This window comes from Vicugna pacos, chromosome 13 (genome assembly GCF_048564905.1).
Source record: "Vicugna pacos chromosome 13, VicPac4, whole genome shotgun sequence".
Lineage (NCBI taxonomy): Eukaryota > Metazoa > Chordata > Mammalia > Artiodactyla > Camelidae > Vicugna > Vicugna pacos.
Genome location: NC_132999.1, coordinates 47,400,117 through 47,427,215, shown reverse-complemented (window position 1 = coordinate 47,427,215; position 27,099 = coordinate 47,400,117). Strand labels below are relative to the sequence as shown.

Here is a 27,099-nt window from a genome sequence, read left to right as displayed (position 1 = left end):
TTCAAGGTGAGTGACCTTAGATGAATAAGGTATTAAGTGGGCTTGAAATATTTTCTATATTTACAGAGTATCCTGGTTTATAAATAGGTTATACTTTAACAAGAATTAATAAGACAAAAATTTGGAGTTTAGTTCTGTTTTCCCATAAACAGTGTATTAAAGTGCTTGAATGACAGACCTGTTGAATGAAAGAGAAAGTAGCTCCCCAAAGCTTGCGAACATTGATTCAGTGAATGTAAACCAGGCTAGGAATCAGAGCACCTGGTTTATAGACCCAGTTCTACCACCCTAGGATCTTGACTAGGTCATTTTACTCCTCTAAGATTATCTTTTTTGATAAAATGGGGCTAATATCTGTTCTGTCTACTTCATACAATGAAGTGAGGTAGCACTGTTGACTGTTGAAGTTGTGTCCTTCCATGTGTGCGGTAATGTGTAATACATTTCTCAACTCTGTGTCTATTAACATTTATCTCATGACTCTCATACTTTCACAAAAGAAAAATAAAAAATTTAACTTTACACTAGTCCAAGTTACTACAATAACTCAAGTTTGAGTCTCCCTTTCCAGATCCAGATCCAGATCCAAGAGTACAATATATCTTTAGAGTGCTTTTAAATCTTTTGTGGAAACTCCCATCAATTTGTTCTTTTGTGAGGAAGGCATACTGGTTCCACCTCTAAATAGAAACCATCATGGGTTTATAGCTTTTTTGGCAATGATGACTTTAGTATACATGTTGTTGTAGTTCCTAGGCATATAGATAATTTTTAAGTTGGTTTGTGCTCTTATTCTTAAATAGATAGGTGTTTTCTATTCCTTTGCTTAAAGTTTTAGGCATTTGTTTTATTTTTAATGGTTGACCTTGGAATTCTTAGATATCTTTGTGTTCTTAGGGCCTTGTATTTGGCAGTACATTTATTGAATTCAATTGTAATAGGATTCTTTACACTTAAATAAGTCAGCTCTCATTAGGAAGAAAAGTTTCAAAAGTAAAACAACTTTTTATTTTTAAAAAAGGAAAATAACAAAAACAAAGAGAACCCACAAGTAATGCTTCTATTTATTTCCATGTGCTAACACCTATACTGTTAGCACAAATGGAAACAATTGGCTATTGGAGAATGCCGTTGGATCTAGAAAGCCTGATCAGGACTATGAGCTGAGGTAAGTAAAATCTGAAATGTGTGTGTGTGTGTGTGTGTGTGTGATTTTAACCTTGCATGACTGACTAAATAAAATGTAAATATGAAAGAATCATTTCAAGTTTTGGTATTAATGGAGAAAAAACATGGACATGAGAGCCTGGGTTGTGGTTGGGTATTGCCTCGAATTAGCAGTAATTAAGCCTAATGTATCTCAGTGCTCCTTGAGAGGAAGGGATCAGGAGGTTCTTAACCTATCACTGCGAAATTTTATTTTGAAAGATTTCTGAGGAGAAGGTCTATAGCTTTCATCAGATTCTCATGATAAAAAGTTTAAGAATCACTCAACTAGATGATTAATGTGTTCTGATTGAGTTTAACATTCTCTGATTCTTCACTATAATCCTGGTTAGATCGGTTTACATTCCCAGGGTTGAGTATATATATACTTGTTGTATTTATACTCAAGATTATTTTTGAAAACTCAGAGTCACTTTTAGCACCTGTAAACTATTTTGGATATCATACAGACTCCTTAACGTGTCTGAAAAAGAATAACCATCTTTTGCTTTAAACCTATTTCTTTTTTTAATTTGCACTTTTTCCATCTAACACTTTAGTAAAAATCTGCACATCAACCCTATTTCCTTCATCTCATGACTTACATTTAATCATCAAGGCCTGGTCATTGTATTACTTTATAATAATAATTGCTGCCATAATCTTAATATTTACCAAGAGCAATTACTGTGCTAAATGATTTACATTTTCTCATTTCAACCCTGCAAAACACTGTAAAGTAGGGAAGATTTTACAACAGGAAAGATTGCCTTACATGCAACACAAATTCCAGTGAACTCATGATGGGATCACACATGATTATGGATTTAGTTCAAGCCAATCTTCTCAAGTCCATTTCCCAGCCACACTGCAGGCTACAGACAGGATCCCAGGAGACAATGCAAATGGAATGAATGAAACAAACATCTTTTGCCTCTGGCAGCACTCAAGGGGCCAGAAGATGTACACCAAAAAGTTTAAGACAATTAAAATGTCAAGTGCCACAGGGAGGATAAATGATAACTGGAAATCAATTATTTCTTAGAAAGCTAGTACTATTTAACACAACTTCACAATACTAAAACAAATACAAATAAGAAAGGGCTAGGTAGTCGGGCTTCATTTGTTCTTTCCTTTTTTAAAATATCTCAAAAAGGAAGCCACTTGCTCTTTATCAAAAGTGCTCTGGAAGAAAGGAGGGAGAAAAAAACCCAGAAATGAATCTGGAATCTAGTTTATTTTAGCAAACTGTATGTTTTTCCACTTAACATTTCTACATTAGCAACGGTGTAGCTCTCCAACACTTCCTTATAAAAAAAGGCAAACAAGAAGTGACGATTCATGCTCCAAATATTAAAAAATATATCTGAACATTTGATCAAGGTTTTTATATGTTTTGATTTTTGGTAACACAGGTGACACCAGAAACCACAAGTTCAATATATTCCTATATTTCTTCTTCAGTCAAAAACCAAGGGGTGCCAGAGGTCTTGTGCTTGCTGTTAAGGGAATGCAAATGCCCTGGGGCCAGTGAAAAACACCTGCAAACTGACCAACGTGAAAAGTGAAAGTGAAAAGTGAAATTCTTTCTAGAATCCATTTCTTTTTCCTATCTCAACAACCTTGGTTCAGTCGATAATGATCTTTCATCAAGCCTGTTATGAGAGTCTCCTACTAGCCTCTCTGTTTCTATTTCCTCCCATCTCCTTTATCCACTCACCAGAGAAAATTCTCTTAAAGCAGTTTATACTGTGGTACTTCCGTGTTTAAAATATTTTAATGGCTTCCTGTTTTACAGAGGTGAGATGTAAATTCTTGAGGTTTGCAAAGGAAGGTCTTCCCTAATCTACCCCTATAAAGTTGCAAGCCTATCTCGGTCTCTGTGGTAGGAAACTGCCTTCTGCAGCTTCAGTTACCTGAGGTCAACTGCAGTGAGCAAATTCCTGTGTAAGGTATTTGAGGAGAGAGACACATTCATGTAGCTTTTATTACAGTATATTGTTATAATTGTTCTATTTTATTCTTAGTTATTGTTCATCTCTTACTGTGCCTAATTTATAAGTTAAGCTTTATCATAGGTATATGTGTATGGGAAAAACATTATATGTATATATATTTTGGTACTATCCACGGTTTCAGGCATCTGTCTTGCAGTGTATCCCAGAGGATAAGGGAGGACTACTATTTTATTTTCTGTCATCCTATATTTTATTCTCTGGCTGTAGAGAACTGCTTATTCTTTCAGGTGTTCATGCCCTTTCTTGGTGCTCATCAAGGTGATACCTCCTTTCTTCATGTCCTCCTACTCAACCTTTAAGACTTGGCACAGTCTTAAACTTGTCTCTGAAAGGACTTTTCTGATAGCTGGTTTAAATGACTTTTATCTACCCCGCTTACTTTCTGCATATGTTACTTTCTGCCTGTCTTTTAAAAATAGATTTTTTTACCCTTTAAGGATAGGAGCCACATCTAGGCTTTCAGCACAGTGCCTAGAATATTAGTTATTTAATTAAGGAAAAAACTGTTTTTGATATTATAATTCTCATTGGCCTCCAATGAGAATTTTATTACACTGTTTAAAATTTTTCAGGGAAACACTTTATAATTACTTTAGAATAAATTTTAGAATTTTTTTTGAAAGTGAGTTCTTGATGTTTCTTATAGGGTGACATTACTTAAAAGAATCGGTATTAGTCCAGAGACTCTTTGAAAGAGAAGAAGGTGAATGAATCAGATGTAGATATAGAGTGACTTAACAGTGTTTCTGGGTATCTAGTTTGGTTCATGATCCACTCAGCAGCACTGAAACACAACCTCATTTTTTTCAGAGTATGTATGAATGAAGAATGACCTAGATGTTAGGTAGGAATGGCTCAGCCTGCTCCTCTCTGGACTCAGACTCCTGGGAGCTGACCCAGAACTGTGTACTCTTAGGGAATCTGAGGTCATTACCATTTGTGTTGATTGTCATCACTCTGATTTCCTTTGAGTGTTACCTTTGTTAAAGACTATCTGGACTACACAAGAAGATATTTGGAACAAACTTGAGCATTTTCAAGATTTTGGAGTATTAATTTCCTTTTGCTGCTAGGCAACACAGTCATTTAGCTAATTGCTTTGTAATTAAATTACAAAAGCATTTTCCTATGTCTGTGTTTTTCTTTAAAATAGTATTTGTAAGTAAAAAAAAAAAGTTTAGCAGTTAGCACAAAGCTTCTGATACTGATTATTTTCCATCATCAATTTATTCTAAAAGAAGGAGTTAGCATGTCCACATCTGTAGTGTCTGAGTACCTTGGATATGTAAATAAGCCTTTTGTGTCTTCTGAAGTGTGTCTGGAGTCTGTTAATTTCTTTACCCTTCACAAGTGATGCGTGTACATCTTTTATCGTGAGGAAAATAGTTTCTGGCCTTTAAGCATGTCAGTATCAGTTTCTTTCATTTACTCATTTATTTGTTCAACTGATATTTATTGGTGCATCATTCTAGGTATCAGGGATACAGTCATGAACAAAACAGGCAAAACTCTTTGCTCTAGTGGAGTTCACATTCTAGTGGGGTAGACAGACAAAAATCAAAATAAATACATAGAAACTATATAGTAAGTCATTAAAGAGTAGTAATTGCTACAGAGGAAACTAAAGCAGGAAAAGGAAAAGAAATACAGTGGGGGCTACCAACTTTAGGTAGGGTGATGGAGTACATCCTCACTGAGAAAGTGATATTTAAGTAAAGACCCAAAGCGGGGCAGAGGGGGCAGCGAATACAAAGGCCACATGGAGAGTGTGCCCAGCATATTTAAGGAACAGTGGGGAGACCAGTGTGGCTGAGCAGGGGAGGTGGTGGAAAAGACTCTGGCTTTTATTCTGAATGATATGTAATGACATTGGAGGCTGGGATTTCCCATTCCATCTGGGTAGACTGTGGTGTTTGAATTAGAAGTATCTTTCAGGATATTTGGTGTTAGCTTGAGATCTTGGTGCTAAGAAGGGGACTCATTTTCCTTACCTCTGTCTTGTACATTGTTACCTGTAGCTCCAGTGGATCTCTGATTTAGTTCATGGGGATAAGGCTTTATGGTGATGTAATGAAAGTGGCATTGGCCTGAAGGTTTTAATGCCTACATTCTACCACCCTGGCTTAGTTATTAGCTGAGTTAATAGTTATTAAGTCATTAGTTATTACAGTTACTATTAGCTGAGTGACCTTAGGTAAATGACTTTGCTTATCTTTGAACCTTAGTGACCTCATATTTCAATGAACTAGGTAGTTGATAATTAAGGTATTTTTCACTTGTATATTTACATAATTTTAATAGTGATACTAAACTAACTGAAATGAAGGGATAGCCATTTTAACACTGGGTTATCAGTCAGAAAACAAAAAATATATTCCTCTACTGGATTGTAAGCTCCTTGAAGGCATGAATGAATAATGTCATTCATTTTTGTATCCCCTGAAGTATCTAGAAAGTGTTTGTATTTATTCAACAAATACTTGAGTGTTAGTCATTGTGATAAATGCAAAGGATTTAAAGATTAGCAAGACATACACTTGCTGCCTTTGTAGAACATTTTAAGCAAGCAATTACAAAATAATAGTGTGAGATACATGAAAATATTAGAACTACATGGGTGCATAGGAGGGATACTTACCAAGGATTTGAAAAGTCAGGGAAAATGTGCTCTTCCCTTTTTTAAAAATTGTGGTAAAATACATGTAACATAAAATTTGCCATCTAAACCATTTTTAAGTGTATTGTTGAGTGGCATTATGTATATTCACATTGTTTCACAATCATTATTACCATTATCTATCTTCAGAACTTCGTCATGCCAAACTGAAACTCTGCCCATTAAACAATAACTCCCCATTCCTCCCTTTCCCCAATCCCTGGTGACCACTATTGTACTTGCTATCTCCATGAATTTGACTATTATAGGTACTTCATATAAGTGGAATCATATCATATTTGTCTTTTTGTGTCTGCCTTATTTCACTTAGCATGTTTTCCAGGTTCATCCATGTCATAGCTTATGCCAGAATTTCAGTCTTTTTAAGGCTGAATAACATTCCATTGCATATATATATATATATGTGTATATATATATCCACGTTTTATCTATTCATCTTACTCTTGCTTTTATATTTAGATAAGTATATAGTTTCTCCCCTCAGTCTTTTTTTCCTCTTGAAAAAAAAAATCCTCACTTCTTTTGATGGATTATCTGAAGTTGTGATTTCTAGACTCCTCATCATTCTGGTCATTGGATGTACTCTGTTTGGTTAATGTCCTGCTTAAATTGTAGTGCTCAGAATGAAACAATATTCTGTGGTTAACTATAAGGAATGCAATGGCTCAGTTACTTCACATAATCTGGATACCACGCTTCTATCAAGATTATGTTAATCTTTTTAGAAACCACAGTGCATTTCTGGCTCATATGAAATCTTTAAAAAAAATACTGCTACCAAGTTAAGTCTTCCCCATAATATAATTATGTAATTCTTTTAAAATATGTTGTAAATATTTAAGAAATAGAAAGAGATAAACATTTCCCAGCTTACAAAATAGAACATAACTGATGTAGCTGATAGTCCCTGTGGTATCTCTCTCTAATCTATCTCTGGAGGTAACCACTTTTCTACACTTTGTGATTATGCATATCTTTATACTTTTGTTACCTATGTGTTTCTAAGCGGTTTATATGATATTGTGTGGTTTTCAATTTTATATAAATAGTATTACACAAGATATATTTTTCAATATGCTTTTTTCATTGAACATGACATTCATCTATGTTCATATGTGTAATTCTAGTTTATTTTTACTGCTGTAGTTTCCATCCTATGAATTTTTTTATTAATTAATTCATCTGTTTTTCTGATTGATGGACATTTGTTTCTACTTTTTTCTCTTTGTAATTATTTTTCAAGCTTCAAAGTGGGAACCTTACATTGCTTTTAAATTCCACCTTATTGGTTTTGTTCCATTCTTCCAGCTTGAGATATTTTTGAACTATGATTCAGTAATACTAGCTGTGAATTTGGTAAGGACCCATGATTTATTAGAAAATCTTAGATCAAATTTGGTGAGTTAATTCTGAACTTTGAAATACGATTTTTCTGGGCCTGGAGAACTAAACACATTTTAACATATAACATTGCTTATGCTATCCTGAATTATCTTTGGGTGTAAATCATTTATATATTGTTTGGTTTGAAAGAGCACAGGTAATTTTGTCTTTGACACATCTAAACACTCTTCTGTGTTTCTCTTAAACTGTAGTCTGAATTTGACCTTTCCTTTTTTCTCTTTCATCCCTCTTCCTTTCTTTTTTGCCATTTTTAGAAGTTGTGTTTTTTTGTTGTTGTTGTTTTAGCTCCATCCTTTGGTGGGCCTTAGCCTTTTGGTCATTTTTTATAAGTATTTCTTTGGAATGCTATTTTTAAAACTTCATTATTGTACGTATATTCCTATAATCTCCCTGCTGTTCATGACTGTGTCTATTAATACTTACGTTTTTCTAAAAATTTCTGATTGTGTAGAGAAAATTTCCCTGCCATGTCCCCAGGGCCTAGAGAAGAATCTGGCACTTAATATATATCTGTGAAATGTAATGGATGAATTTGACTTTCTAGAATTGCCTTATCCTTACAAGTTCTATATTCTTGTAGATTCCTCGGCCATGTAATCAAGCCTTACTTTTCTTTAAGTGTTTTTTTTTTAACATTTTTTATTGAGTTATAGTCATTTTACAATGTTGTGTCAAATTTCAGTGCAGAGCACAATCCTTCAGCCATACATGAACACACATACACTCACTGTCACTTCCCCTTCGCTGTGAGCTACCACAAGATCTTGTATATATTTCCCTGTGCAATACAGTATAATCTTGTTTATCTATTCTACATTTTGAAATCCCAGTCTGTCCCTTTTCACACTTCAAGTGTTTTAAAAAATTGTTTGTAATAAGCTTACATATTTGACTATGATCTACCTCTTTTCTCAGTGTAAAAACTGTGAAATTATTATTTTCTGCCAAGATTTCTGATATATTCATGTAACCAACAAATTATTCTTTATTGCTCAGAATTAAGTACACAATAATAGGACTCTTCCTTTTTGAAAAAGAAAAATGTCATCAAGCTTGGTCAGTAATGTTATTGAATGCTTTTAGGAAATAGTAGGTTATTTGAAATACTCCATTATTATTGAGTCTTGTTTCTGTGTGAATGTTAAACTGTGTGAGAAAGCATTTTATCTTCTGGTAGGCTATGGTATATTTTTCCCATTTAACAATGGTAGGAGACAACCATACATATTTTCCAATCTTCACAATATCTGCTAAAACAAGCCATGATCCAATGCAAGTTTCTATTCATACTTGTACTCTAATCAGATGACATTTGATATTTAATTAACTTACTGTAGCTTTCTGGTTAAAGTGAAATTTACCAATATAATAAATCTTAGGGAATTTCTTGAGTTTAAAATTACTAAATATTGGGGGGAGGGCATAGCTTTGTGGTAGAGTTGCATGCCTAACATGCACGAGGTCCTGGTTTTAATTCCAAGTACCTCTGTTAATAAACTAACAAATGAGCAAACCTAATTACCTCCCCCCATTAAAAAATAATAAAAAATTAGTAAGTATTGTTAGATTGAGTTGGCTGTAAGATACTAGAATAAAAACAGGAGTGAAGAAAAGTTTCATAGTCTTAGCTAAACTCCCTGCGTAGCTAGAAATTTTCAAATTTTATTTGTATTTACCTTGAAATTTTTGTTGCTATTAAGTAGTTCTCCACCCTTTCTTTTCCATTTTCAGACCAAACCGTAACTTTGTTTTTGGTTTTCCAGAAGAATTTATATGAATACAACACTTTATATAAATAACAGTATTAAAGACTTTTGATTTCTACTTGTAAAGAAAGAGAATGGCTGTTACATTGAAGTGATTTATCTGAAAATCACTTACTTAACAGCTTCAACTAGTCACAATATAATGGAAACCTCAAACTGTTATATTTAAAAGGCTAAAATAGATTTCCCAAGATGCATGTGTTTAAATTACTCCAATGAATAATGTGAAGTATTAGTCTTACTCTTCCTTAGCACTTATTTTAGACACAGTTTTAACACATTTGGCTATTTGAGTTCCTAATCAATGATAGATTAGCAAATAGCAGATTAGGAAAGGAGATGTTGGAAGCTACTTGTTGGCAGGCCATCTTGACATTAGCAAGAAATGTGAGTTATTTCTGCAAATGAACAAACTGGAAAACTACTAAAAGCAGGTACACACCCGTGCGTGACACACGCACACACACACACACACACACACACACACATGACCCTACAGTGCTCAGGTGTCCTTGTGGCAGAGCTCACTATCCCTGTAGGCTTCAGTAGCCCTTGAGGACATTAGCACTACATAGTAATTGAGGTTCATAATGATGACTAAATCAATAAAGGTTTAATTATATTCTATAGGTTTTTTTTACAGGAAACAAAGATGCATATAATCCATTTAATAAAGATTTCCATTCAGAATAGCTAAACTAACATATTTTGACAATTAAAAGGAGTAAAACTCAGTTCTGTGGAAAGTGAATATTTTGGTCTCACATCTTCCTCAGTAATGTCTAGTAATCATGAGGATAGTGTATTCTTCTGGGAGGGTCCAGGTAGTGTACTTTTAGAATATGTCTAGACATCGTCTAAGTACAAGCTTGAATTTTGTGGAGAAGTAAAGAGCGTATTTTGGTTTTCTTAGAAGGAGATGAGTAAGAGTTTGTTTATTTAAAAATATCTTTGAATGAGTTGACTCAGTGGTGTTAGTCACCATGGAAATGACTTAAATTAAAAACCAAGTTGTTGAAAACAGCATGTTCATGCTGAGTGACATTCCTGACTCATTCAGTATGGCAAGTGTTCTTTAAAAGTCTACATAAGGAGTAGTTTAAGGTTCAAAATAATTTTGGGAGGATGAAGGGAGAATCACAAAGAATCTCTTTTGTATTTTTAAATTCTCATTTTTATATTTTACATAGAGGGTTATCCTGTTTTTCTAGTCCTAATTAGCATACTTAAATTGAGTTACAAAGGAAAGATACTTTGCTGCGGTTTTGAGGTGACTGATTTTTTTGAGAAACAAATATTTTCTAGCAAATTTTCTGAGTTCTGTACTTGAACATTTTTTCTTTCTGTCTGAAGGGATGTTAACTGGATTCTGTTGTTTTCTTCATTACCTTCCTTCCTGTCTGTAAAATCTTAGTATTGGATGGAACCTTCGAGGTCATTTAATGTAAGGACCCACTTAATGGAAGAAGACTTTTTCCATGACAGATAGTCATTCAGCTTCCTAGTGAATATTTCCAGTGGTAATAAACTCACTATTCCTAAGCAGGTCATTTAAATATTAGGTATCTTTAATTCCTAAGAATTTTTTCCTTTTATTTTGAAATGAAAACTGTGTCTTTGTAATTTCCGTAGACTAATCTGAGTTTTGCTCTTAGGAATCACACAGAGTTTGGCAGCTCTTGAAGTCTGTGATGGCAGCAATTACTTCCCTGTTCTCTATTCTCTATTTTTTTTTTTTAGACTAGGCTAAGTATCTTAGTATCTTTCAATTATTTGCCTTATGACATGATTTCAAATTACATCATTATCTTTGCTCTCTTCTTTGGATAGATTCTGATTTCTTTAAAATAAACTGCCCAGAACTGAATGTAAGATTTAAGATGCAATACAAATAGCGAGAACTGAGAGACTGACATCCATGATCTTCTGGTTGGAGAGTGTAGCCCAGGGGGTTAGGTATTAAGTTTGTCTTTCTCACTGTTGTAGCTGGCTACTTACCATATTGCCTAGAACATTGTAACATTCTCAGAAAATACATGTTGAAGAGTCAAATAAGTGCCATGGTCACTGTAAATCTAGAAATGCAGCTGAAGATTTTTAGGTGTTTTAGAATTTTATCTCTGTTGGAGTGTGTTCAGTTAAGACCTTAACATTCTTTTCTTATGAACTATTTTCAAATTGGATAACCTCCATCCTGTATATGTGTAATTGATATGGTTAAACATAAGTTATTCTTTTTCCTTACAGTTATTCATTTACTGAATAAATATTTATTGAGTACCTACAGTGTTCTGTGCTGGATACTAGGTTCAGTGCCAAGTACTAGGTTCTGTGCTTGGTAGCAGCACAGGTTCTGATCTAGGTACTAGGTATACTGCAGAAGGGAAAAGAGCCCTTCTCTCATGGATATTACAGTGTGGTTATTGGAGTGGGGAAGACAGCCACCAAACAGGTAAACAACAGTATATTCGTATACATTGAGAGAAGTACCATGAAGGAAATAAATAGGTACTAGGATAGAGAACTGGGGAAGGAACTCATGGCAAGACTTATGTAAATATTACGGTAGTCAAGAAAGATTGTTTTGAGGAGGAATTATTGAAGCTGAATTTTGCAGTATAAGAAAAACACAGACATTGCAGAGGGTGGGGTATATTCTAGTGCAAGGAAATGGCATGTGCAGATGACTTAAGCCAAGAAAGTACTTGACTAGTGTGACTATAGAAGAGAGAGGAGGAGGAAAAGTGGAACAGAATGGGGTTGTTGATATCATACAGGGACCTGTAGTTCAGGTGAGAAGTGAAAGAGGCTTTCACAAGCATGGTAGCAATACAGGAGGAGAAACGTGGACTGATTCTAATTTTATTTCAGAGGTAGACTGTATAGAATTAACAGAGGGATTTGATTGAGAAGGGAAATGGGGACGACTGAGCCAAGGATGATGTTTAGGTTTCTGGTTAGAGCTCCTTTACTGGGTGGTATGATTGAGCCAGTTCCTGGGAGAGGAAAAAGAGAGAATCAAGAGTTTAATTTTGGACATGTATGGAGATACCTGTGAGATATCGATCTTTCTTCCCTTCTCTTTTCTAGTTTGGTTTTATTGCTGTACCTCTTTTATTAAGCCATTTATCAGAGGTGGGTCAAGGAAGTGTGTTTTGAAAATACCTTCAGGCTCAGACATGAAATTGCCTGGGTTAATGAGAAGCATGCTAATGAGAATAACCTAGAGAAACTAAGGGCAACAGTAGTTCTTAAGGCTTAGTTGCAAGGCCTTTCAAGTTTCTCTGCCCAGTATTGGTTTCAGCTTCCCTAAGGCGTCCCATTGTGAATTTATTCACTGATAACCAGAATTTACCCAGTCATTTGTTGACTTTCTCTCTGCTTCTAGTCTCTTCTGCCTCCACTTTGTTTACCCATTGCCCTGTTTAAAAACCTTCAGTGGTTCTCCATCACCTTCAGCATAAAGTTGGACCTATTTAGCATGATTTTCAAGTCCTTTCATAATCTGTCTTCTTTGCCTGTCTTTCCCTGTCTGCCCATTCCATCTTTACATACACTCTATGGAAAGAGAAATACATACATGAATTGGGGACTTGAAACTGGTGGGAATAGAGGTGATCTTGACCAGACTGAATAGCCTGTCCATAAATTCTTCACAGATACGAGTTTCTTTCTTTTTTTTAGTTGAAGTATTTTTGATTTACAATATTGTGTTAGTTTCAGGTATACAGCAAAATGATTCAGTTCTATAGTTTTCTATATATTTTTCTTCAGATTATTTTCCATTACAGGTTATTACAAGATATTGAATTCCCAGTGTTATCCAGTAAATCCTTGTTGCTTATCTATTTTATTTATAGAAGTTTGTATCTGTTAATCCCATACTCCTGATTTATTCCCCTCCCCTCCTTTCCCCTTTTGTAATCATAAGTTTGTTTTCTATGTCTGTGAGTCTGTTTCTGTTTTGTATATAGACTCATTTGTATTATTTTAAATTTTTATTTATTTATTTATCTATTATTATTTCTTTTGGTAGGGGGAGGTAATTAGGTTTGTTTGTTTGTTTGTTTATTCTTAGAGAGGGTACTGGAAATTGAACCCAGGACCTTGTGCATGCTAAGCATGTGCTCTACTACTTGAGCTATACCCTCCCCTCATTTGTATTATTTTTTAGATTCCATGTATTAGTGATATCATATAACATTTCTCTTTGACTTATTTCACTTAGTATAATATTCTGTAGGTCTATCCATGTTGCTGCAGATGGCAATATTTAATTCTTTTTGATGGCTGAGTAATATTCCATTGCAGATATCTACCATACTTTCTTAAACCAATTGTTGATGGGCACATTTGTTGTTTCCCTGTCTTGACTATGGTAAATTGTACTGCTATGAACATTAAGGTACATGTATCTTTTCAAATTAAGAGTTTTCGTCTTTTCTGGATATATACCCCAGGAGTGAGATTGCTGGATCATATGGTTGCTCTATGTTTTAGTTTTTTAAGAAACCTGTTTTCCACAGTGGCAGTACCAATTTACATTCCTACCAACAGTGTAAGAGGGTTCCAGATAGGAGTTTCTTTAGCAGAGAACACTGGGGTAGAAGCACCAAGATTTGGAAACCCAGACACTATCCTGGGAATTTACAATAGAATCACCACCTTGTAGTATATTAATAGTTTCATTGAAGCATGGCTTAATTCTATGATGAGGCAGAATTTTTAACCTCCCAGAACCTGTTTATATTTATCTGAGAAGTGAAAACATCTACCTTATAGGATGGTTCTAAGATAACATGGTAGAGTATATAGAATAATGTGTGGTATTTAGTAGGTATTCAGTGAATGGCAGCTACTATTATTATTTTGAATGATAATTCTCTTCTAACCATATCTCCTTCTACTCCCATTTTGTAGCCCTGTTTCAACCAGTCTGGTCTACTTACTAGTTTCTGAATAGCTGCAGTATTCTTGCTAATGCCAGTTCCCTTGTCTGGAGTTTCATTTGTCCTTTGCACTTAGGTTGCTTTCTACTGACAACTTATACTCATTCTTCAAAGTATAACTTAAAACCCACCCTTTCCTCATGGCCTTCTGTGATCACTCTCATTGAAAGTACTTACTTTATACTTCTCTGTTCCACTCATGAAGCCTTGTCTGATTAAGCATCAGGTATTGCCTTGTGTTTTAGTTATTTGCATATATGTCTTATCTCCTTAAGAATCATATGTTAACTATTTTGGTTCCCTCTCAAAGAGCTGAGCTAAAACCTTATACATGATTAGCACTCAGTAAACACTGATAGATATTCAGTGAGCAAATTTGAAGAGTACTACCAATAATTAAATTATTAGACTTTATTTCTAAATGGTGATTATAAAGGAAATGTTCTTAATAGTACCAAACTGTAGTATTTTTACAGTTTTCCACCTAAGAAACATTAGTGGAGCACTAACTGTACTAATGTTAGAAAGGATACAAAAAAGATGAAAGCTATTGTCCAGCCCTTGTAATCTGCTCAGTGTCAGGTTTTAAAAGATCTGAGTTGCCTAAAGTCAACAGATGCACACTATTGAAACAAGTGTATTTTTGATACCAGATGGGGTATAATTCCTAGGGTTTGGAGGATTAGAATTGAGATGGAATGGGAACTCTACTTTGTCTTCAGGGCTGTGCTGATTTTTTTTTTTAATCAAAAGACTTCTTTCTGACATTAAGTAAATAGATGCCTCCTTTTGGATTTTGTGTCCAGAATGAAAAATAGTATCATTTACACAGGAAGGGCCTGTTTTAGAGCATTTATCCTGTCTTTGTTGCTTGGCTTTTTTGTATCTTTTCCTCTGGTTACCCATTCTATCATTTGTAATGTGAAGAACTTGTCTGCATGTATACAGATTTGTCAGGATGAGTTTATTTGAGCTTTTAATAAATGTTCCATAGAAGTTTTTCATTTTGCTATTAATTTTCTTATTTGTTTAATTTTGATCAGCCTCAGAGTTAACTGGAAATATTTGCCTGATTTATTGGTTTCATTTTTTTTATGTAATCCCTCCACACCTACCCCCCTTATCTTTTGCTCTTGTGGCTCTTACTAAATGCATTGCTACTTATATGTGCATGGTTGACAAGAACATACACGAAAACTGTCCTTGATCATTAATTTATCTATTTTCCCTTGCATAGACTGAATTATAGCATCTGTGCTGAATACTGCATTGTCTGATTTCCTGGTTGTTTTCTTGCATTTATGATATTACCTGAGGTTGGTTTCCATATGTTCTAATAGAATTCTTTTGCCCTTCTGCTGTGTGCCTATTCCTTATATTGTGTTCTTATCTCTTTACTTATATTCAACTTGTTTTTTACATACGTCCAAGTATGTGGCAAAATGTATTGGTTTTACACTGGTAGATGTTATTCTCTAATTCCTTATTCATATGTCTTGATCATTTCTTCCTAAATGTGGACAGAGACCATATCAATGGGGATAAGCAGAACACTGACTCTGGACAAGTGTCACAGCTGCATGGATAACTTGAAATTGTCACAATATTATGGTTAAAAATCTCAGTTAACTTTTGATTAAGCGCCAAATGAGTTCTAAAAACATGTTAATGGTCAACTTCGAATAATATATTGCATTCTTTGCTTCATTCATTAATTCAGCAAACATTTGTTGAACATTTATTGTGTCAGGTATTTCTCACTGTTCATATTCCACTTTCTAAAAGTGCTTTTGCCATCTTTGTTTCTTATGCATTTTGAGTATGTTCCCAAAGAAATAATGATTTTCTCTTCCTTGCTGCTCAAAATGTTGTCAGTGGGCCAGCAGTATTGGCAACATTTGGGAGCTTGTTGGAAAGGTTGAGTCTCAGCCCCCATTCCATTCTGCTGAATCAGAATCTATATATTAACAAGATTACTAGGTGATTCGATTTACATTAAAATTTAACAAGTATGCACATAGCTTACAGATTGTTACTCTGTGTTTAAAAAGTTTTTTTTAACACTTGAGTACTTATACTCATTCAGCTAATTTCTTAGAGATAAGACAACCTATCATGTGAAAGCAATTATAGGAATAGCCTTAGAAAATCTCTTTTATTTTTCAAATGATAAAAAATTATAAAACACAAGAATACTCTTTATTTACTGAAAGATACAAGTAAAAGATTACTAAAAGTGAGGATTAAGTAATTATCATATCTGCTAAAATGTTCATAAAAGATTTATGATTTTTAAATGTTTATGACAGATTTTGTTGTAAATCTATTATATAGGAAAATTTTATTATAGAAGTGGTTTCTGTGTCTTTTCAGTAAGGTGAATAAGCCATATCTGAACTCTGTGGAAAATATTGCTAAATCCTCAACCTGTCCTCTTTATTTTTGTAATGGAAATAAGTAAATTGGTGCTCTGAAGTCATTACTCTTTTAAAATAACTGGTGGTTTGATATCCAGGTTTTCCTTCTGGGCCAATTGATTACTTAGAGAGTAAAGAAAAAGAATTTTGGAAAAATCAGTTGTCTACTCCTAATATAAGGAGGAATTGAAGACAATTTTTTTTGAAATTATTTATTTATTTACTTATTTTCTTGCATTCTTTTTAATTGAAGTATAGTCGGTTAAAATGTTGTGTCAATTTCTGGTGTACTGCATAATGTTTCAGTCACACATATACATAACATATTCGTTTTCATATTCTTTTTCATTGTAGGTTACCACAAGATATTAGATATAGTTCCCTGTGCTATACCATATGAAATTGTTGTTTATTTTATATACATTAGTTAGTATCTGCAAATCTCGAACTCCCTTTCCCTTATACCTTTCCATCCATTTTACCCCCTGATAACCATAAGTTTGTTTTCTATGTCTATGAATCTGTTTCTGTTTTGTAAGTAAGTTCATTTGTGGTTTGTTTGTTTGTTTATTTAGATTCCACATATAAGCAATATCATATGGTGTTTTTCTTTCTCTTTCTGGCTTACTTCACTTAGAATGACAATCTCCAGGTCCATCTATGTTGCTGCAGATGGCATTATTTTATTCTTTTTTATGACTGAGTAGCATTCCATTGTGTATATATACCATGTCTTTTTTATTCAGTCATCTGTTGATGGACATTTAGGTTGTTTCCATGTCTTGGCTATTGTAAATAGTGCTACTATGAACATTGGGGTACATGTGTCTTTTTGAATTACAGTTTTCTCCAGATATATGCTCAGGAATAGGATTACTAGATCATATGGTAAGTCTATTTTTAGTTTTTTAAGGAACCCCCATACTGTTCTCCATGGTGGCTGTACTAATTTACATTCCCATCAACAGTGTAGGAGGGTTCCTTTTTCTCCACATCCTCTCCAGCATTTATTATTTGTAGACTTTTTAATGATGGCCATTCTGACTGGTGTGAGGTGATACTTCACTGTAGTTTTGATTTGCATTTCTCTAATAATTATGAATGTTGAGCATCTTTTCTTATGCCTTTTGGCCATCTGGATGTCTTTTTTGGAGACATGCCTGTTTAGATCTTCTGCCCATTTTTTGATTCGGTTGCTTTTTTTTTTTTTTAATTAAGCTGTATGAGCTGTTTATGTATTTTAGAAATTAGTCCCTTGTTGGTTGCGTCATTTACAAATATTTTCTCCCATTTTATAGGTTGTCTTTTCATTTTGTTGATGGTATCCATAGCTGTGCAAAAGCCTTTAATTTTGCTTATTTTTGCTTGTATTTCCATTACTCAAGGAGCTGGTTCAAAAAAAGAATTGCTGCAATTTATGTCAGAGTGTTCTGCCTATGTTTTCCTCTAGGAGTTTTATAATATCCAGTCTTACATTTAGATCTATAATCCATTTTGAGTTTATTTTTGTATACAGTGTTAGAGAATGCTCTAATTTCATTCTTTTACATGTCGCTGTCCATTTTTCCCAGCACCACTTATTGAAGAGACTGTCTTTTCTCCATTGTATTTTCTTGCCTCCTTTGTCATAGATTAATTGACCGTAAGTGCATGGGTTTATTTCTGGACTTCCTATCCTGTTCCATTGATCTGTGTGTCTGTTTTTGTGCCAGTACCATACTTTTTTTGATTACCATAGCTTTGTAGTATAGTGTGAAGTCAGGGGGCATGATTACCCTAGCTCTGTTCTTCTTTCTCGAGATTGTTTTGGTTATTCAGGGTTTGTGTTTCCAGAAGAATTTTAACATTTTTTTGTTCCAGTTCTGTGAAAAATGCCATTGGTAATTTGATAGGGACTGCAGTGAATCTGTATATTGCCTTGGGTAGTATGGCCATTTGAACAATATTGATTCCTCCAATCCAAGAACATGGTATATCTTTCCATCTGTTTGTGTCAGAAGACAGTTTTATTTCTTTCATTTAAGTACAAACATAACTCACTGAAGGGTAACAAATTCAGAATGTGTATTGGATGGTAAATGTTTAAGTAGTACTTACAAAGACCGAATTGCATATTTTATTAAAGCAGAGTAATTTTGATGACTTAGTAGATAAGAATAGAAAATGTGCTTCTTAAATATTTTTATTACTTACAAATTTTTTAATGCTCAAAATGAAGTAATTTGAATAGATCTGCAGTAAGAGCTCACGTAAAGACTTTTCCTTTTATTAATATACCTTTATTTATTTCAATACCACTTGTTGTGGTTTGTCACCTGCTAGCAGCATGACCAGTTACTTTCTGACTTTTAGTTTCCTTAACTATGAGATTAAGTGATTTCTCTTTCCCTTGCATGGTTATTGAAAGGCTTGTTTGAGATAATGTAGATAATGCCCCTGACATAGGTCCTGACACAGAAATAGTGCTCAATACCATTAGCTTCCTTCCCTTTTCACTGCTTTGTTCCATTTATACACAAGTATTTAGATTTCACTCATATTGTAAATTGGAGTTCTCTTGAATTTTTCTTTCATTATTTTTATTAAAGTTGAATCATCCATGATGACTAGATCTTTTTTTGTTTTGTTTTGTTTACTGTTGTATCTCTAGGATCTAGCATAGGACCTGTGTGTTTGAAGTCAATTTACCTGAATAATTTAGAGAATGCCTTTGTAGTTTTTATTTGTCAGTTATATTCAGTTGAAATTAACTTATTCAACAGACTTTTATTAATACTTATAATGTGCCAGGTACTGTTCTGTCCTCTTGAGACTTTTATTTGGGGGAAGAGAAGACAATAAACCAGTAAACAAATAAGGTAACAGGATAATTGTAAATAATAAAAAGTGCATTAGTGCTGTGAAGCCATCTGGAGGAATAAGGGCCATTATCTTAGACAGAATGTGTCCTGGAGGCCTTTCTAAAGAGGTGACATCTGAGCAAAGCCAGTAATGATGAGAGGGACCAGCTTTCAAATAGCCAGGGAAGAACAGCATAGGTAGAGAGAACAGCAAATATAAAGGATCTGAGGGAGGGAATGGGCTAAATATGGTTCATTAATTTAGACTGTTGACATCCAAAGGAAATTACTTCATCTAAACAGTATGGAGCAGAAGCAAAGATAATGTAAATACTGCTTTTGAGTGGAGTACTTTTAGGTATAGCAGTGAATTGAAGTGTAAGATCATCAGTAGTCAACTTTATTGCCTAGAGTTTCAGAAGTTCCCTTGTGTATTGGTTATTCTTTGGTAAACTAGGTTTGACATTGCTCTTTGGCTGTTATTATGAGGCTTGACTAATAATACTGGGATTTTTGAGATCAAGAGGCTAGAAACCAACAAGTTTAAAATATGTGAGGTCTATAGCTTGCTTTCTCTTAAAATTGAATCAACACTTGCTTTCTAAATTTTTCTTCTACTTCATTTCTTTATTTTTTTCTATTATTTCTCTATTTCCCTCTGTTGTAATAGTTCACTGCTGCTCTTAAAAATGATGAGCATTCAAAATCATGTTTCTCAGAAGGGAAAACGGTCTTAAAGAATTTAAAGTTGGATACTTCTGGAAGAGGCTGTAATTTAGTATTGTAACATGAAAACCTAAGGAATTTTTTGTTGTTATTTTAACTGTGTATTTGTCATTGCTGTTGTAAGGTCTGATAACAAATGATCAAAATTCTGCATTTCTGTCCTTAGTAGAGAAGTCTATGCATTCTGAGAAATATAAAGAAAAAGAACAATAAAGAGTTGGGGAACCTTTTAATCTCATCATCTCTTGAGATACAGAGAAATTTGCAGATGATTCCTGGAAACCTTGCACCTGCAGATTGATATACCCTCAAAGGACAGTATAAAAATAAGATCTCTTTTAAGGAAGGAGAAAACTGTATTTGCTGTATACAGTTCTGAGTTTGGATTTAAAATATGATGCATTTCACTAATGTGGCTTCAGGGGGTACTATTTTAAGCTAATTTCTCTATGTTATAACTTTAGCAAGTCAAAGCATTAATAATTTATCCAGGATGTATAGGAAATATATTTTTGTGCTTTAATGGAGAGTCTCATGCTTAATGGGCTAAAGTACTGTCTATTGCTGATTAAATAACTAAATATATTAATTCTGGCACTCTTGACCTGATTGAGGGTTTTGCCTTCAATAATGTTTTGCTTCTAAGAGACACCCTTTTCATCTTTTTAATAGCAACATCATGACAACAGAGAAGAGCTTAGTGGCTGAGGCTGAAAATCCACAGCACCAACAACAGAAGGAAGAGAGTGAGGGAGCCACAAACTCGGGTCAACAGGAAATTCAGCTGGAAGAGGCTTCTCAAGCAGCAGCCGAGGGAGATAATCAGTGTGAGCAGAAGCTGAAAACATCTAATGGAGGCACTCCAACACATGAAGACTTGACCAAGAACAAGGAGCGGACATCAGAAAACAGGGGCCTGTCGCGGCTCTTCTCCTCTTTTCTCAAAAGGCCTAAGTCTCAGGTCTCTGAAGAAGAAGGCAAAGAATTAGAATCAGCTAAAGAGAAAGGTGAAGAAGGTCAGAAAGAGATAGAATTTGGAGCCAGTCTTGATGAAGAGATCATTTTAAAGGCCCCAATTGCAGCTCCTGAACCTGAGCTCAAAACAGACCCATCCTTGGATCTTCATTCATTAAGCAGTGCAGAAACGCAGGTAAGGGTGTGTGAATGTGTGGGAGGTGGGCATGGTGAAGGGAAGTTTTACACTTCACTTTTCATTTAAGAGTATTTGGTTTTATTTCTTACAAGCCAGTTGACTTAGGCATTGCTAGAAATAAGTAACATGAAGGTTGGAGTTTCTTAATGAGAAGGAGAAAAAGTAGTGAAGTGGTTTAGAGTTAATTTTGGTGGAGTTATTAGAAATGGGGTAGTTTATCACAAAACGTGATCTTTTATGGAAATCTTTGTAAAAGCCCTGTGATAGATTCAAGCCGTCCAGGGGTATGTGATGAGTTTGAACCATGTCTGCCTTATCTTTGTTGTTTTCTACAACTAGAGCATATTACCGCACAGTGTAAGCTATAGATGAGGAAGTTTAGCATTTTACATCACCTTTGTACTAAATATGAGTTGTGAATTTGGTCATCTGTCCAAAAAAATGGGAAAATATTAGCACTGTAACTCAAACTATTTTCCAGGAATCCCATTTGTTTTTAGCCTTAATTATCTACAAACTAAGAGTTATTTTCTCTTAAAAAAACTTTTTTGTTTGTGTAGGGGGTATTAGGTTTGTTTGTTTGTTTGTTTGTTTAATGGAGGTACTGAGGATTGAATCCAGGACCTCATGCATGCTAGGTGTGCACTTTACCATTGAGCCATACCCTCCCCCTCCAAGAGTTATTTTCAAAGTCTTTTTATGTCTGAAGTATGTGCGCATTGTTAAATATGTAAGTCCTGTATGTTTCTATTACAGGTTTCAGGTTTGGGTATACAGTTTTATTAGACTTTAAAAAAAAACACTACATGTGTTTCTAAAAATATTACTTGTATATTAGAAGTGCTAAGAGTAAAATTAAGATTACGAATTCTGGAGTCATACTGTTATCTGACTTATTAACTGTATGGTCCTAGGCAAATTTAACTTCTTTACCCTTGGTTTCCTATTTGTCAAAGGGTTATAATAATAGTATTTTACCCACAGGGTTATTATGAGGATAAAATGAGGTCAAATAAGTAGTGCTTTTAGAACAATAAATGGCCCGTTGTAATTGCCATATAAATGTTGGTTATTATTATTATTATTATTATCATCATTATTATTATAAAACAACCATGATTCCTACTCTTGATGACTTCATAGTCTAATGGAAGAGACACAAAAGTAGTAAACACAAAATAATTATTTATTGTAATAAATGTTATGAAGGCAACACAGCACTGCCCTGAAGAATACTCGTAGTGTGAGCATAGGCCAGATAAAGGAGCAGAAGGCCTCTCTGAAGAGGTTGCACTTAAGAGGGTCTTGAAGGATGGAAGGAGCCTTTTAGACCACCTCCAATATCTAAGCGGGAGCCAAATTATTAAATCTTTTTTCCTAGGTGTCAATTAAGTATTCTTGGGAAAGAAAAGAGTGAGATTTAGTTAAGAACCTTTCAGCAATTTTATTGTTTTCTAAGTAAAAAATATATGCCAATATGTTGTCCCACTTACCTGTATTACTTCGGGATGACTTAATAATTGCCCTAGGAGATCCAGATTTCAATCTGTCTTTTGCAATTCTTTGAAACTTCTTTGCATTTATCATGACTGATACCTGGTAAAAATGAGTTAATTGGTATTAACAGTTTTAATAATAGATAATGGCAAGGTCAGGAAGAATTTATAGTGCTGAGAGCAACAGATTGGTGTTTACCTGAAACTTTCACTTATTTATTTGAAAGATGAGATTCTACCTGAAGATAGGACTCTACCTTTTATTATAAAGTTTTGAGAATAGCAGAGTCTGTAGATCTTTGCGGAGATCATATCTTCTATAGAAAAATAATTATTTAATCTTAATATTACTTATATTTGTTTTGAAGGGTTTTTTTTCAGTTAGTGCTTTTCTTGGTAGCAATATTATAGGCAAATGAGTATATAGCCTGTTTTGTGAACTGTCTTTATTACTGACTTGCTGATGTCATGAATATGTAGCCTGCTCAGGAAGAACACAGAGAAGATCCAGATTTTGAGACTAAGGAAGGAGGAGGACTTGAAGAGTGTTCTAAAATAGAAGTAAAAGAAGAAAGTCCAGAATCAAAAGCAGAAAGAGAATTAAAAGCTTCCCAGAAATCAATCAGAAGACATAGAAACATGCACTGCAAGGTTTCTTTGTTGGATGACACAGTTTATGAATGTGTTGTGGAGGTGAGTGCATTTCAATTTCTGGTAATCAAGACTACTACAAATTGTTTCACATAGGGTTGGATAAGTAGTGCAGTGACCTGAGATAAGACCCATTATAATGACTGTTTCTATGGACTGAAATGTTAGTAGTGATTTTCTGGAGGTGGAGAGGTGGGAGGATTATGAGTGAGTCTTATTTTCATCTCCAGTTTTTTTTATATCTGCCAAATCTTGTGAATTGAGCATGTGTTACTTTTATAATCCGAAACGCTTCTGTTTAAAAAAAAAAATTGGTGTGTTATTTATAGAGTTATCTTCCCTGACTAGATTTTCCAGGATAGCCTTAATTTCTGAAACTAGATCAAGCAGTCCCCATAATTGTTATTTGTCAACAACAACAAAAAAGTTACTGTTTGTTCATTTCTGTTCTTCCAGATCTAAACCTTAATAAGCTTTAGTTTACTTAATGTATTTCTGTAGCCCCCCTGAGGTAGAATATAAAAAACTTAAATCAAGTAATGCCATTTATTAAGATTCTCTATTATTTCCAGAAAGAATAAATAATTGAATCAGGATTGAATAAAAATACCAGAGTTATTTCAGTTGTTGTTTTGCTTCTCCAAGACATGTTAACATCCTTAAAAATCTATCAGCTATTTTTTAACTAGAGCAGTAATTGTCAATTATGATATGCTTGATAGAAAGCAATTGTTATGATTATTACTAATAATAGCCTTGTGATAAAACATACAATTCACATATACTTGTATCTTAGATGTGTAGCAAATTATTTTGAAATTGAATTAGTTACAGGCAAATATATCTAAGCACAAATAGTCTAAAATATTATACAGTATTTATTAATAGGCATTCCCTCTCCAAGTTTGGAAAAAGAAATCAAGAGAAATACACTGTTGCACTTTAAAAATAGGCTACTACACCTGGTAACTAGAGGAGGCCCTAGTGTCTGCTTTTTCTGCTTCTCACCACTAGCTAGTCTACAGACGGGAAAAGCTATTCCACACTCATTCTTCCCATTCAGACCGAGATCTAGATGTGGGTCCCTTATATCTGAAACATTTAGGGGCAGATGTGTTTCAGAATTAAGAATATTAGAGTTTTTAGAAAAGCAATAAGTACATATTCTGCATGTTTCATAATACACCCAGCAGGGTATATAGCAGTAGATACATGATCAAATGCATTATTTCTGTGCTAAAATATATGAAGTTCATTCTAAGCTGGATAAATAAAGATAAAAAATAGCCCATAAGAGTTCAAATCAAAATTTTGTCTTCCGACGAACTTTGAACAACAACAAAAAAACCTGAAAACCAAAAATTAAGCCCAACTTTTTACTTTTTTTAGAACTTCTGGATTTGGAATTATAAATAAGGGAATAGGGACCTGTATGTGAAGAATTCCCAAATCATCTTTGTCATTTAGAATGAAAACATAGACAGGGGAAAATGAAGAAAATAATGTAATGTATACATGGGTTAAGTCTGAAAATGAATTAACGTCTACACGAATTAATAATAGTCATTAAAAATAACTCAGTTCATTGAGAAAAGGAGATGTCATATATATATTCCAAAAAATTAGAAATCGGTGTTTGGAAGTTTTAAAAAGTTTATTTCTCAGAAGACATTAGCATGTTTGATGTTTTTTGATAATTCCAGTAGTTAGGTAGGGCAGGTATAAATATTCTTATTTTACAGATGAGAAAGCTAATGTTCAGAAATATTAATTGAATCAGCTCAGGTTGTTTAACTAGTAAATGGAAAAGCCATAACTTTTTGTCTTTTAAGTCTCAGCCCCTAAGTTAGGGCATTTCCTCCCTATAAACAGGAATACAAGTACCCAAAATTGGTAGTGGTTTGATTCTCTAGGTAAAGAAACATTAAGAAATGATTTGTAGCACAGCTGTAAGAGCCACTGCAACAGGTAATGTCTGTAGGGTATCTGAAATCTTATTCTTTATGCATTTTTTCTAAGAGACATTGCCCGGAGTTGAGAGGGGCATTTGGTCTGGGAATGTTAGAGTCTAATGATTTCCGTAGCACAGTTAATTGTCAGTGTCGACAGCTGATTCAGTTAAATGGTAAAGGTGCTCACCGTGACTGACAGTGGCTCATAGCAACTTCAGGAAATATTGCAGCAAAAATAAAGAATGTAATGTTTAGGATGGAGGTGGGGAGTGCTCAATGCAGAGAACGTGGAATTCTTTTTTGAATTGTAGCACCATTTCCAAGCAACTATAACTGTTGCATATTTAAACTGACAAATTAAGAAACAGGATTTTTGTTACGCACATTTTTCTATTTACACTGTGTAGCCATCTGAAAGTGTTAGTAACCAAGGATAAAAAAGGAAATTGGACAGTGACATTTTATATATTATATGGTGATAAATACAGGAGTAAGAGGAAACCTCAACTAAAGTATATGTATCTTTGCAGAAACATGCTAAGGGACAAGATTTACTTAAACGAGTGTGTGAACACCTCAATCTTTTGGAAGAAGACTACTTTGGTCTAGCCATTTGGGATAACGCAACCTCTAAGGTGAGGAAACTGCTTGTAATATGAGAAACTGTCTAAAAAAATGGTTTTAATTCATTTATTGTTGTTAAGAATGTATTTATGCCTGTCTCTCAAAGATGCAGTATACTTAGTATTTCCCTTATAGTGGTTTTCACTATCCTATTTATTTTTTAATGAACATATATTAAATTGCTTTATTTATATTCATTTATATATTTATGCATAAAGGGATGTTAAAAGTACTCAATATAAAAGCTGGATTTGTTTTTACAGCAAATATGAACCTGGCTGTGTTAAAAATAAAAAAGTGTTATTGTCCCTCTTAGATAAAACATTTATGGGGAAAAAAAGTTGGTATCTCTGAATCGTAGTCTAGTTTTAACTTCTCTGATACTGTATAAGAACCCCTTCCAGGGAAGTCAATGGGCAAGTGAATCCTGGGAAACATAGGGCTTATTGTAGTCAGGGCATCTGGCAGGTCTGATGGGCCAGTTTCTTACAGGATATGGTTAGGGGGTAATGGGCTGTTCTGTATTTTTTGCTTCTAATTCATCATGACTAACTTCCAGCTCTCAAAAATAGGACAAAGCAGAGTTTTCCTTTGGGTTAAAATGAGGTTCATTAGCTGATCCAGGAAGTAGGCATTGAAGGGAAAGCAATTAGCACATAGCCAAAGTATCTTGTACAAAAATGAATCTGGGGAAGACTTCCTTAGCATTGTCAGGTTAAAGGGATAATACAGAAGCAAAAGCCATCACGGTAGTGATGGTTCTTCCTCAATATATAATGTCTCTTTGAGCCATACGTCTCCAGTCTGGATGAGTTACTTCCTCTGTTGTACATAGCTAACCCTGGTATTTCCCATCACCATTATCCTGGGTATTTGCTTTGCTTCTCTCTTGATTTTTGTTTCCTTTATCCTAGCATTTCCTTGTGTTTTAATAGAGCACTCCTGAGAAATTACACATGGGATGTAATCTTTTTGAGACATGACATGTCTGAAAAAGTCTCTATTATACCGTTATATTTGGTTGTTAATTTGATTGGGTATAGAATTTTTGGCTGGAAATAATTTGCCTTCATAATTTTGAAGGCATTGCTCCATTGTCTTCTAGCTTTTCATGTTGGCTATTGAGAAAGTCAAAGCCATTCTGATTCTTGATCCTTACTCCCCTCACTCCCCCTCTTTGTAAAATTAAGGTAGTAGAATCTTTTCCCCTACTCTTCTTC

General features: G+C 34.2%; 1 protein-coding gene across 9 annotated transcripts in view; it reads left to right on the top strand.

Moving 5' to 3' along the window:
• The window catches only part of EPB41 (erythrocyte membrane protein band 4.1), a 150,656-nt gene that overhangs the window by 35,776 nt on the left and 87,781 nt on the right, over positions 1–27,099 (top strand). For all 9 annotated transcript variants that reach the window (XM_072974943.1, XM_072974939.1, XM_072974942.1 and 6 more), the window contains exons 2-4: positions 20,676–21,153; positions 23,133–23,345; positions 25,786–25,890. In XM_072974943.1, the coding sequence (XP_072831044.1) occupies positions 20,683–21,153; positions 23,133–23,345; positions 25,786–25,890 (789 nt within the window). In that variant the 5' untranslated portion in view covers positions 20,676–20,682. The remainder of the gene's footprint in view (positions 1–20,675; positions 21,154–23,132; positions 23,346–25,785; positions 25,891–27,099) is intronic.